General features: G+C 47.6%; 1 protein-coding gene across 3 annotated transcripts in view; it reads left to right on the forward strand.

Annotated features, from left to right (window-relative positions):
• GSS (glutathione synthetase) overlaps window positions 1–14,461 on the forward strand; it is a 1,684,034-nt gene that overhangs the window by 1,118,886 nt on the left and 550,687 nt on the right. For 2 of the 3 annotated variants that reach the window (XM_069243914.1, XM_069243915.1), the window contains one exon: window positions 9,150–9,344. The exons of the other annotated variant lie outside the window; for it this stretch is intronic. In XM_069243914.1, coding sequence (XP_069100015.1) covers window positions 9,150–9,344 — 195 coding nt within the window. The remainder of the gene's footprint in view (window positions 1–9,149; window positions 9,345–14,461) is intronic. 3 annotated transcript variants of the gene reach the window in all.

Genomic DNA, 14,461 nt, shown 5'->3' on the forward strand with positions numbered 1-14,461 from the left:
TGGAACTCAGCAACTCTGTCCAAGTGACTCCCACAGTCCAATGACTCTTCAGTCCAAGTTTGGTGGAGGTAAATGTAGGAGGCTGGCCTGGCTTGTAGTGGGTACCAAGGGGTACTTACACCTTGCACCAGGACCAGGTATCCCTTATTAGTGTAGAGGGGTATGCACAATATCATAAGAAAACACAATACACAGATATACTAAAAATAAAGGTACTTTATTTTTATGACAATATGCCAAAGTATCTCAGTGAGTACCCTCAGTATGAGGATAGCAAATATACACAAGAGATATGTACACAACACCAAAATATGCAGTAATAGCAATAGAAAACAGTGCAAACAATGTATAGTCACAATAGAATGCAATGGGGGCACTTAGGGATAGGGGCAACACAAACCATATACTCTAGAAGTGGAATGCGAACAACGAATGGACCCCAAACCTATGTGACCTTGTAGAGGGTCGCTGGGACTGTGGTGCAAAGTGCACCTAAGTTCCCCAAAGCGCACAGAAGTCGTGATAGGGGAATTCTGCAAGGAAGACCAACACCAGCAATGCAACAATGATGGATTTCCTGACGAGAGTACCTGTGGAACAAGGGGACCAGGTCCAAGAGTCACGATCCAGTCAGGAGTGGGCAGATGCCCAGGAAATGCCAGCTGTGGGTGCAAAGAAGCTGCCACCGGATGGTAGAAGCTGTGGATTCTGCAAGAACGACAAGGGCTAGAAACTTCCCCTTTGGAGGATGGATGTCCCACATCGTGAAGAGTTGTGCAGAGGTGTTTCCGTGCAGAAAGACCGCAAACAAGCCTTGCTAGCTGCAAGGGTCGCGGTTAGGGTTTTTGGATGCTGCTGTGGCCCAGGAGGGACCAGGATGTCGCCAATTGCGTGAGGAGACAGAGGGGGCGTCCAGCAAGACAAGGAGCCCACTCAGAAGCAAGCAGCACCCGCAGAAGTGCCAGAACAGGCACTACGAAGTGGAGTGAACCGGAGCTCACCCGAAGTCACAAAGGAGGGTCCCACGACGCCGGAGGACAACTCAGGAGGTCTTGCACTGCAGGTTAGAGTGCTGGGGACCCAGGCTTGGCTGTGCACAAATGAAATCCTGGAAGAGTGCACAGGAGCCGGAGTAACTGCAAAACACGCGGTTCCCAGCAATGCAGTCTAGCGTGGGGAGGCAAGGACTTACCTCCACCAAACTTGGACTGAAGAGTCACTGGACTGTGGGAGTCACTTGGACAGAGTTGATGAGTTCAAGGGACCTCGCTCGTCGTGCTGAGAGGAGATCCAGAGGACCGGTGATGCAGTTCTTTGGTGCCTGCGGTTGCAGGGGGAAGATTCCGTCGACCCACGGGAGATTTCTTCTGAGCTTCTAGTGCAGAGAGGAGGCAGACTACCCCCACAGCATGCACCACCAGGAAAACAGTCGAGAAGGCGGCAAGATCAGCGTTACAAGGTCACAGTAGTCGTCTTTGCTACTTTGTTGCAGTTTTGCAGGCTTCCAGCGCGGTCAGCAGTCGATTCCTTGGCAGAAGGTGAAGAGAGAGATGCAGAGGAACTCTGATGAGCTCTTGCATTCGTTATCTAAGGAATTCCCCAAAACAGAGACCCTAAATAGCCAGAAAAGGAGGTTTGGCTACTTAGGAGAGAGGATAGGCTAGCAACACCTGAAGGAGCCTATCAGAAGGAGTCTCTGACGTCACCTGCTGGCACTGGCCACTCAGAGCAGTCCAGTGTGCCAGCAGCACCTCTGTTTCCAAGATGGCAGAGATCTGGAGCACACTGGAGGAGCTCTGGGCACCTCCCAGGGGAGGTGCAGGTCAGGGGAGTGATCACTCCCCTTTCCTTTGTCCAGTTTCGCGCCAGAGCAGGGCTGAGGGATCCCTGAACCGGTGTAGACTGGCTTATGCAAAGATGGGCACCATCTGTGCCCATCAAAGCATTTCCAGAGGGTGGGGGAGGCTACTCCTCCCCAGCCCTGACACCTTTTTCCAAAGGGAGAGGGTGTAACACCCTCTCTCTGAGGAAGTCCTTTGTTCTGCCTTCCTGGGTCAAGCCTGGCTGGACCCCAGGAGGGCAGAAACCTGTCTGAGGGGTTGGCAGCAGCTGCAGTGAAACCCCGGGAAAGGTAGTTTGGCAGTACCCGGGTCTGGGCTAGAGACTCGGGGGGATCATGGAATTGTCACCCCAATGCCAGAATGGCATTGGGGTGACAATTCCATGATCATAGACATGTTACATGGCCATGTTCGGAGTTACCATTGTGACGCTATACATATGTCGTGACATATGTATAGTGCACGCGTGTAATGGTGTCCCCGCACTCACAAAGTCCGGGGAATTTGCCCTGAACAATGTGGGAGCACCTTGGCTAGTGCCAGGGTGCCCACACACTAAGTAACTTAGCACCCAACCTTTACCAGGTAAAGGTTAGACATATAGGTGACTTATAAGTTACTTAAGTGCAGTGGTAACTGGCTGTGAAATAACGTGGACGTTATTTCACTCCGGCTGCACTGGCAGGGCTGTGTAAGAATTGTCAGATCTCGCTATGGGTGGCACAAGAAATGCTGCAGCCCATAGGGATCTCCTGGAACCCCAATACCCTGGGTACCTCAGTACCATATACTAGGGAATTATAAGGGTGTTCCAGTATGCCAATGTAAATTGGTGAAATTGGTCACTAGCCTGTTAGTGACAATTTGGAAAGAAAATGAGAGAGCAAAACCACTGAGGTTCTGGATAACAGAGCCTCAGTGAGACAGTTAGTCATAACACAGGTAACACATACAGGGCACACTTATGAGCACTGGGGCCCTGTCTGGCAGGGTCCCAGTGACACATACAACTAAAACAACATATATACAGTGAAATATGGGGGTAACATGCCAGGCAAGATGGTACTTTCCTACAGTAAGTCCTTGCCTCCCCACGCTAGACTGCATTGCTGGGTACCACGTGATTTGCAGCTGCTCCGGCTACTGTGCACTCTTCCAGGATTTCCTTCGTGCACAGCCAAGCCTGAGTCCCCGACACTCCTTCCTGCAGTGCACAACCTTCTGAGTTGTCCTCCGGCGTCGTGGGACTCCCTTTTGTGACTTCTCGTGGACTCCGGTTCACTTTCCTTCCAAGTGCTTGTTCAGGTACTTTTGCGGGTGCTTCCTGCTTCTGTGAGGGCTCCCTGAGTTGCTGGGTGCCCCCTCTGTCTCCTCCTCCAAGTGGCGACTTCCTGGTCCCTCCTGGGCCACAGCAGCACCCAAAAACCTCTACCGCGACCCTTGCAGCTAACAAGGCTTGTTTGCGGTCCTTCTGCGTGGGAACACCTCTGCAAGCTTCATCGCGACGTGGAACATCACTCCTCCAAATGAGAAGTTCCTAGTCCTCTTCTTTCTTGCAGAACTCCATACTTCTTCCAACAGGTTGCAGCTTAATTGCACCCGCAGCTGGCATTTCCTGGGCTCCTGCCCACTCTCGACACTGTTGCGACTATTGGACTTGGTCCCCTTGTCTTACAGGTACTCAGGTCCGGAAATTCACTGTTGTTGCAGTGCTGGTGTTTGTTATTCCTGCAGAATCCCCCTATCGCGACTTCTGTGCTCTCTGGGGGTAGTAGATGCACTTTACACCTACCTTTCAGGGTCTTGGGGTGGGCTATTTTTCTAACCCTCACTGTTTTCTTACAGTCCCAGCGACCCTCTACAAGCTCACATAGGTTTGGGGTCCATTCGTGGTTTGCATTCCACTTTTGGAGTATATGGTTTGTGTTGCCCCTATACCTATGTGCTACTATTGCTATCTATTGTAATTCTACACTGTTTGCATTACTTTTCGTGCTATTACTTACCTAATTTTGGTTTGTGTACATTTATCTTGTGTATATAACTTATCCTCATACTGAGGGTACTCACTGAGATACTTTTGGTATATTGTCATAAAAATAAAGTACCTTTATTTTTAGTAACTCTGTGTATTGTGTTTTCTTATGATATTGTGCATATGACACCAGTGGTATAGTAGGAGCTTTACATGTCTCCTAATTCAGCCTAAGCTGCTTTGCCATAGCTACCTTCTATCAGTCTAAGCTGCTAGAAACACCTCTTCTACACTAATAAGGGATAACTGGACCTGGCACAAGGTGTAAGTACCTCTGGTACCCACTACAAGCCAGGCCAGCCTCCTACAGTCTCTGAACTGTGAGCACAGCTTCCAACAAATACAAACTGCTGTTGCCAAGGCCACAGTCATGGCTTGTTTTAACTGTACATTTTCCATAGAAGTGACTATTGTTGCCAGTTTGGTGGATCTCTGCGCTATTCTAGCTCAGAACTCTGGAATGCCAGAGGCCTGGCGTTACGTAGCCTGAAGCCTCTTGGATACTGAAAAGGCCTGTTCTCAGACAGAGGAGTCTCTCGCAGTGCTATGGGCCTGTGAACACTTTTATGTCTTTTTGTACGGCAAAAAATTGACCATCATAACTGATCATCAGGTCCTCCTGACTATCTTAGGGAACCCCAAAGCAAAAATGCCACCTAGATTTGAATGGTGGGGAATACGCCTCCAAGTATATGACTACGTCATTGTTGAAAAACAGGCAAGGGGCATAATCCAGTTGACTACTTCTCCAGACAATTACAGAGTTTGCCAAAAAGACGCTTCTCCATGGAAGAGGAATATATCCAATTAATAGTCAGCGTGAGTATTCCTCTGGCGCACTCAAATAAAAGAAGCCACAAAGGATGACAGCACTCTGCCTCTAGTCATGCACCTCATTGAGCAGAATAAATGGAAACACAGCAAAGAGTTGAGTAATGACTCTAAGGAGATCAGGGTGCTCTTCAACATCGAGGATGAATTAATGGTCACTCAAGAAGATCTTATCCTGAGAGTCACATTTAGTGATCCCCAAACAAACTGGACATAGCCCATGAAGGACACTGAGCGATAAGTGCCACAAAGAGAGCACTTAGAGATAGACTTTGGTTCCCTGTGCTAGGCCTCATGGTGGAAATTTAGCTGCGGAAATGCCATCTTCACATTTGCCTATCACCAGTCATGTGCCCCTTACAATTGGAAATGTCAGAAATGCCAGAAGGAGTGTGGGAGAGGGTAGCCGTCTATTTATTTGGTCCACTAGAGTCTGGCAAATACCTCCTAGTAGTGATCAACAAATGCTTCTGATTCCCACTGGTCAAGATGGTTTCCTCAACTAGTGCAGCCAAGTTCCTCAAAGTTTTGAACAACATCTTTGCAACTTGGGGGATCTCCTCTAGTTTTTAAATCTGACAATGGGCCGTCCTTCACCACTGAGGACTTCAAAGACTTTCTGAAATGCCTTGATATTGAACACCAACGAATAACTCCGCTTTGGCTTTAAAGCAATGGAATAGTAGAACGGTTCATGGTGACCCTCAAGTAAACTATGCAGAGAACACTGAAGAAGGACTTGTGCTTGAAGATATACCTTCAGTCAAGTTCTGAGGGTCTTACCGGACCACCCTGCACTCAACAAGTGGAGAAAGTCCCACCACACTCAGGTTTGGCAGATCAGTTTGCACCAAGCTACTGCAGTGGCCTCGAGGGACAAGTAAACTCTGACCTAGTTAAGGCCATGGCCCGAGAAAAGAAAAGGAAGATGGAAGCTCATGCTGATGTCAGACGGCGAGTACAGGAAGCACTCTTTGAACCAAGGGGACTGGGTGGTAGTCTAGCAGAAGCAATAGGAGAAAGCAGACACTCCTTTCAACCCTCACCCATTTCAAGTCACACCAGTTAAAGGGAGCATGTACACAGCATTGCGCCTTGGAAAATCCTTCACCCGGAATGCCTCACACTTCAGGATCACAAACCACAGTCACAACCATGATGAATTCTCTGCAGTGGATTCGAACTATCAAGTACCTGCCACTGCCCTAAGTGACTCGAGATTAACCAAGGTGATGCCTCCAGTGATGACCAGCAGATCCGTCACAGTTGTGAACAGATTTTATAGACTTATTGAAGATACCTGATATTATAAAAACATTGGAGCCATGTTTAAACAGGGGAGGTGTAGAGTCGGACTCTATAGGACCCTGACTCTGCCACCGGCCAGCTATGTCATCACAGCCTCAGCTGGAGGCGGTAAGCTTAAAAATGCAGGTGACAGAAGGGGAGAGGTCAGCACAGTATGAGCCGCAGAGGTATAGAGTGTCGCTACCTCGCACTGCAAAAAAGGAAATGAAGAAGTACCTTCAACACTCCTCATGTCATCCTTACCGCTTAAACACAAAAATACTCACTGAATTAAATGCTCCCTGCTAAGCCCAGTGTATCACCACTCTCAAATCAGACATTAAACCACAGAACCCACTAATGACAGGTACATATCTGTCCAGGAGCAGTAACAAAATAAGAAATATATCTGCAGGTTTTGTGATTTAATGCAGGAACTGGATTGTTGGTTTTAACTATCATCTCAAAGATCTATCTTAGTTGTTGTGTATGAGGGCAATAAAGAAGGCCTGCATAATATTGACCTCCATGTCTTGCCACAATTTAACAGTGGAGACTAATGGAGTTTGAAAGTGGTAGGGCTTATAACCAATTAATGAAATTGTTGAGCAAGCCAGCTGGCCTTTTCCACTGGGTTTTTGGGGTTTCCCTTCCCAAAATCATAGTTGAAGCTTGGTGTGAAATGGCATATTTTCCAACATATTCTCTTTAAAAATGACCAAAAAACAGGTTGTGAAGCATTTTAAAAGGATAACTACTATAATATGGCGTACATTTTCTGATTTGCCAAATGACACCAGGCAAGATAGCCTGGGACCTAAACCTGTCGTATAAATGTGAGTGAGATGGAAAAACCCATCTAATTGCTAAATTGCACAATGTGAAACCAGGAAACCTAGGAACAATCCCAGATTTCCTGTTTGACTAAATTGTGTGATTGTAGGAAAAGGCCTTGTTTCGCTGTAGCTCCTTTGCCATTATCATCACATTTGAAAGCACCTTGAAATACTTAAGTGTAAGATGTGCACAGTACAAAAAACCTTTCCTGTAGATATTTTAATACACTATAACGTTGCTTCACCTATAACAACCTGGGCTACATGCTTCCTCGCTTGACCAAATTGTGTGACTCTATGCAATCGCCTTATTTCCCTATGTTTCTTTGTCCTTTATCATCACATTTCGTGATCCAAGGCAATTGTCTTATTTTATTGTGCCTCTTCCTCCTTGAATATCACACCAAATGTAATGATAAAAGACCAGGAGGCACAGTGAAAAGAGGCATCTGCCTAGGATTACCGAGTTTGGTCAAGCAGGAAGATGGGATTGATAGTGTCTTGAAATACTTAAGGATGCTCGCAGTGTTAAAACCTTTCAGCTTTTAATAACTGCAGTATTACTCCACTTATGATCACAGCCTATGTCACAAATAAGGTACATATGATAAATCATTTTTTTCATGTTTACTGGCATTGTCGTCCCGTCTGTGTTGTTATGGGACAAAAACAGTTCATGGTTAAAAGCTGTCACGTATAAATAAATATCACTCCTCCTCTGCAGTCTAATACAGTGGTTCCCAACCTGTGGTCCGGGGACCCCTGGGGGTCCGCGAAGCCTCCTCAAGGGGTCCACGACTGATTAAAATTAAAAAATATATATTATTAGATTAGGTCCCCAGCTTTCAGTAATGGCTCAGTGGGGGTCCCCAGATTCCAATAACGATTCAGTGGGGGTCCCCGGGTTCTCGTAATGATAAAGTGGGGGTCCACAGAAGTCAAAAGGTTGGGAACCGCTGGTCTAATGCACTAAACTGAAACTCTTCCACATCTTAAAGGAGTATAGAATTTCTTTAACATACGTTTTCATTTAGTTCATTAAATGGTCAGTGGCAGCGTTGTAACAACTTAGGGCCAGATGTAGCAAAGGTTTTTACCCATTCTTTGTCTATGGGAAAAAGTGTTCGTACATATGGCCCTTAGTGCACTAACCTTAAATGCATCAGCATGTTGAAGAAATACTGTATTTCATGGCAAGTATATGGATGGCTCAGGGCTCATGTAGTTAGACCCCTCAAGCCATCCGTCTCTCCCCTCTGCTGAAGTGCCTGCCAAGTCCGGCTTCAAACAGAAGAACCTGCAGGCCGTAAGAACTCCTGGAGCAAACTGTTCACGAATGATGCCGGAAGAGTCATGGAGGGAACAGGCTAGCATAACTGCTTACCCATGGGTAGGGAACAGGACGCACGGCTGAGAGCTTGGTGCTCGGGTGATAGATCTCTTTTGGCCTGGTCCGTGCTGGATCATGTGCATCGATGCAGTTAAGAGCGAATTTCATATGGCCCAAGGTCACAGAGGCAGGAATGATTAGCAAACAGCCCCGGGAAGCATATGGCTTCAGCCCAAAGCCCTCGAGACTGCCTCAGAAACTGACATCCTGCGTGTCATCAGTGGATGACTCTGAAGACCTTCCAGAACATCAGGCCTCAGCTGGAAACATGCAAGTCATTAACCTGTTTTGAATACAGTACCCGACGCCACGCGTTCATAAAAAAGTGCCTAGATGCTCACCTTCACTAAAGCGAGGGTCCGAGAACGACGAGCAGCCAATAAGTACTTCATTGTCAGTATGGCACTGTATTGCCAACTTTAACACTGATTTTAAAAGTGCTACTTTTAATTAGTGTTAAAGGTGGCAAATACAGTTCATAGTACAGTTATGCAGGGTTAAGCGTCGACTCCCTTAATTACAAGCCGTCCCACAACTTCTTCCTGTTTGGAACGGAATCAACCAACACAGTCTTAATGCTGGTCTGTATAGATTTTAATCAGCCATTCATACATATCTGCAGAAAGGTGTATGTTCTGTAAGTGCAGTTAGCATTTTAAATGTTCACTATTTCACTAAAGAGATTTAAAAGAAAACTACCTGGAAATAGTTTTCTTTGTGCACATTTCTAATTAAATTGTACTTCGCGCCAAGGGAAGATGTGTTAATGTCAAAAACTCTGGGTTTGTCAAATGTACTAATTTAATTGAACTTATCCCATCCAACTACTCCTTTTCTACATCCAAACGAAAGGTAAATGTAGACAGAGGGCTGATGTTTTGCTCATTCACCACTGCAAGTAAGGTTGATAATCTTCACTTATCTTTTAGGGCTGGGAGGCTCGGCTGCTGATGGAGAGGTCCAGAGCTGTCAAATGCCCGGATATTGCAACTCAGCTGACTGGCACCAAAAAGGTGCAGCAAGAACTGAGTAGAATAGGTGCTTTGGAGCGATTTCTATCAAGCAGTCCTCAAGCTATAGCTCGAATACGGTGCACATTTGCAGGCCTTTATTCTCTGGATGAAGTAAGTCAAGCTCTCCCACTAAACATCGTTACATGTAAGAGAAAATGAGTAAAAACTTTCATAAAGTGTACTTAACCGACCTCACTATCTCTATATGTATTTCAACGTACACTGAGGGTTCATGGAGAATTTTAGTTTTTAATTGTTTATCCTTTAGGAGTTTAGAGAGCAACACAAAATCAGCACACTAGCGTACATCGAATATTAGTATGTTCTAGACCAAAGAGGTAGAATGGTAATGGTACTTATGGAAAGCCCATCTTTAAGATCCAGTAATAGGAGATATATCTTAATTTATTTATTTTTCATTGAGATATGAGATGAGCCCATTAATCATTAACATTTGAAGTAGTCGATTGTTTAAATTCTATTTTCTCCGCCATGGGACATGTTTAAATGTACAAAAACATTTAATATCTTCAGCTATGTGTGGGATATCAGTATTAGAATGTCAGAATTAGGAACAGGGAATGTGCCCTTCTGTCCCTTCAATTATGGTGGAAGAGATAGTGACAAATAACTGGATCGTGCTTTTGTTTTCAGCAGGCTGGATCTTCTGTGGCTTAAACATGAATTTGCATATTTGCTTTCACAAGCCTTATAATTTTTGCTTGATTTCCGTTCCCTCACACAGCCCCCAAGCATCTGCTGTAGTCCTATAACACTGAGAAAATAGTTTTGGTGATCTACCGTAAAATCGTCCAATCAAGCTACACAATTATTTTAATGTAACTGCCCTGCTGCAGTTGCTGCTAGGGTTGCCAGCTGGGCCCTCTGGATCAGTTTTTGGATCCGGACTGACTCTGCCATTACACTCTGTGCTGGTACCAGTTCTCGGACCCACCAGGCAACATAGAACCCACACACCCGTACGACTTCAGGATGGTGCTGCTGCAATGCCCTCCGACATCCACACCGGCACCATCCAGACTGCTCCAGCAGTCTGGTTTGGACAGACTGCCTCTATCCTTTGACAGACCCAGTAGACATTGACATTCCAGCTTTGGAGGTGGTGATGACGACAATGGCTATGGGCTTCTGCACCCACCTGACAAACTGGCCCAATCCTGTTATGAGGACAACTGGTACGAGGAACTGGGTGATGCCAGTGGTCTGGACAAGTTTCCAGATCCTGGTTTGGTTTCTTCTCTCGGACCTGCCATGGAGGAAGGCAAATTCTTCACCATAGTGGTGAAATGGGCAGTGGAGTTGCTCGACGTGCAGCGTCCCTCCCTTGAGGTCAAGGCTAAGGTTCTGAGTGAGGTGCTTCAACTGGGGCTAAGCACTGCGGAGCCAAGCCCCAAAGAACATTCGCCTTGGGGCCTGGGCCAAATCCTGCACAGGAGTGCCGGTACACAGGATGATTGCCTGCTGCCACTGCCCCACACCTCAGGACCTTCCTCGCCCAGCACCCCTCCCCCAAGAGTCTGGGGGTGCAAGTTTCAACTGCCAAAGTCCACCCTAGAGCTTTACCTACAAACTCCACAAGATAAGGAATCCAAGAAGCTGTGTACTTTTGGGAAGAGGATTTTTTCTTCCACCAGCCTAACCTTGCAGTGAGTGAACACCACATGCCTCTTGGTCTGGTACACCCTAACCATGTGGGGCTCGGTTGCCCAAACCATGCCCATGGTCCTGAAGGTGGGCCCAGGCCGTTTTGAACCAGGTGCGACTTGACAGCCAGGATGTGTAGGAGGCTGGCCTGGCTTATAGCGGGTACCTTTTGGTACTTACACCCTATGCCAGGTCCAGTTATCCCTTATTAGTAGAATAGAGGTGTTTCTAGCAGCTTAGGCTGATAGAAGGTAGCTATGGCAAAGCAGCTTAGGCTGAACTAGGAGACATGCAAAGCTCTTACTATACCACTTATATCATATAGCACAATATGATAAGAAACACAATACTCAGAGTTATTAAAAATAAAGGTACTTTATTTTAGTGACAATATGCCAAAAGTACCTCAGAGAATACCCTCACTTAGGAGGTAAGTAATATACAAAAGTTATATGTACACAAACCCAAAACAGGTAAGTAATAGTAAGAAAAGTAGTGCAAACAATGTAGAATCACAATAGGATGCAATAGATAGACATAGGTCTAGGGGCAACACAAACCATATACTCCAAAAGTGGAATGCGAATCACAAATGGACCCCAGACCTATGGGAGATTGTAGAGGGTCGCTGGGACTGTGAGGAAACAGTAAGGATGTCCAAAATACCCCACCCCAAGACCCTGAAAAGTAGGAGTAAAGTTACCCTACTATCCCAGAAAAACACAATAGTCGTGATAGGGGGATTCTGCAAGAACCACAAGCACCAGCAAAACACTGAAAACTGATTCCTGGACCTGAGGACCTGAAAAGGAAGGGGATCAAGTTCAAGAGGTGTGATAGTGTCCAGGGGGGACAGGAGCCCTGGAAACCCCAGATGAAGGTGCAAAAGGGCTGTCTCTTGGTGGAAGAAGCCGAAGATTCTGCAACAACGAAAAGGGGCTAGGAACTTCTCCTTTGGAGGGAAGATGTCCCACGGCGTGCTAGATGTTGCAGAAGTGTTTCCACGCAGAAATACCGCAAACAAGCCTTGCTACCTGCAAGGGTCGCGGTAGAGGTTTTTGGGTGCTGCTGGGGACCAGGAAGGACCAGGATGTCGCCCCTTGGAGGAGGAGACGGGGGGGACGCTCAGCAACTCAGAGAGCCCGCGCAGAAGCAGGCTGCACTGGCAGAAGTACCGGAGCAGGCAGTTGGAAGTTCTGTGAACTTAGAGTCACAAAAGGAGGGTCCCATGACGTCGGAGTCCAACTCGGCCGGTTGAGCACTGCAGGACGGAGTGCGGGGGACCCAGGCTAGGCTGTGCACAAAGGAATCCTTGGAGAAGTGCACAGAAGCCGGAGCAGCTGCAAATCATGCAGTACACAGGTTTACTGTCTGGGGTGGGGAGGCAAGGACTTACCTCCACCAAATTTGGGCAGAAGGGCCACTGGACTGTGGGAGACACTTGGACCCAGCTCCTGTGTTCCAGGGACCAAGCTCGTCAGGATGAGAGGGGACTCAGAGGACTGGTGATGCAGTCTTTTGGTGCCTGCGTTAGCAGGGGAAGATTCCGTCGACCCACGGGAGATTTCTTCTTGGCTTCCAGTGCAGGGTGAAGGCAGACAGCCCTCAGAGCATGCACCACCAGGAAACAGTTGAGAAAGCCGGCAGGATGAGGCGCTACAATGTTGCTGGTAGTTGTCTTGCTACTTTGTTGCGGTTTTGCAGGTGTCCTGGAGCAGTCAGCGGTCGATCCTTGGCAGAAGTCGGAGAGGGCAGTGAAGTGGAACTCTGGTGAGCTCTTGCATTCATTATCTGAGGAATAGCCCAGTGGAGAGACCCTAAATAGCCAGAAAATGAGGTTTGTCTACCAAGAAAGGAGGTTTGACTACCAAGAGAGGTAATAACCTATCAGAAGGGGTCTCTGACGTCACCTGCTGGCACTGGCCACTCGGAGCAGTCCAGTATGCCCCCAACACCTCTGAATCCAAGATGGCAGAGGTCTGGGACACACTGGAGGAGCTCTGGGCACCTCCCCTGGGAGGTACTGGTCAGGGGAGTGGTCACTCCCCTTTCCTTTGTCCAGTTTCACACCAGAGCAGGGCTGGGGGATCCCTGAACCGGTGTAGACTGGCTTATGCAGAGATGGGCACCATCTGTGCCCATCAAAGCATTTCCAGAGGCTGGGGGAGGCTACTCCTCCCCAGCCCTTCACACCTATTTCCAAAGGGAGAGGGTGTAATACCCTCTCTCAGAGAAAATCTTTTGTTCTGTCTTCCTGGGCCGGGGCTGCCCAGACCCCAGGAGGGCAGAAACCTGTCTGAGGGGTTGGCAGCAGCAGCAGCTGCAGTGGAAACCCCGGAAAGGCAGTTTGGCAGTACCTGGGTTCTGTGCTAGAGACCCGGGGGGATCATGGAATTGTCCCCCCAATACCAGAATGGTATTGGGGTGACAATTCCATGATCTTACACATGTTACATGGCCATGTTCGGAGTTACCATGGTGAAGCTACACATAGGTAGTGACCTATGTGCAGTGCACGCGTGTAATGGTGTCCCCGCACTCACAAAGTTCGGGGAATTTGCCCTGAACGATGTGGGGGCACCTTGGCTAGTGCCAGCATGCCCACACACTAAGTAACTTGGCACCTAAGCTTCACCAAGTGAGGGTTAGAAATATAGGTGACTTATACGTTACTTATGTGCAGTGAAAAATGGCTGTGAAATAACATGGAGGTTATTTCACTCAGGCTGCAGTGGCAGTCCTGTGTAAGAATTGTCTGAGCTCCCTATGGGTGGCAAAAGAAATACTGCAGCCCATAGGGATCTCCTGGAACACCAATACCCTGGGTACCTAGGTACCATATACAAGGGAATTATATGGGTGTACCAGTGTGCCAATTAAAATTGGTAAAATTTGTCACTAGCCTGCAGTGACAATTTTAGAAAGCAGAGAGAGCATAAACACTGAGGTTCTGGTTAGCAGAGCCTCAGTGATACAGTTAGACACCACACAGGGAACACATACAGGGCATACACTATGAGCACTGGGGTCCTGCCTAGCAGGATCTCAGTGACACAAGGGCAAAAACAAACATACATACAGTGAAAATGGGGTTAACATGCCAGGCAAGATGGTACTTTCCTACAGGATGCATGCTGGTACTCCACCATGCTACCTGGCTGAGATCCACTGGCTTCTCAGGGGGCTGTCCAGTCTTTTCTGATGGACATGCTTATTGATGAATTCTGCCTGTTCGGTGGCAAGGCCAAAACAGTGGTTGAGTGCCAAAAGGAGTTCGGTCTCTGCCATGTCGCTGGGTCTCTCCTTGGCTCCACACCAAAGGGACTCCTCCTTCTGCTCCTTCCATGGCTATGATAAGGGCTCCTAGCTGCATTCACAGGCTAACCTTACCACCAAGACCGTCAGGCTTCCCAGCAACAAGGCTGTGGGACCTAAAGCAAGGACACTGTCCAGGCCAATCCCCCCCCCCCCCCTCCCCATGCTCCTTCACCCACCCCATTCACTGATGCATTCTCCAAACCACTTTACTGTGCCCTGAATGCAGCACACCTACACTGTTGGAG

This window comes from Pleurodeles waltl, chromosome 7 (genome assembly GCF_031143425.1).
Source record: "Pleurodeles waltl isolate 20211129_DDA chromosome 7, aPleWal1.hap1.20221129, whole genome shotgun sequence".
NCBI lineage: Eukaryota > Metazoa > Chordata > Amphibia > Caudata > Salamandridae > Pleurodeles > Pleurodeles waltl.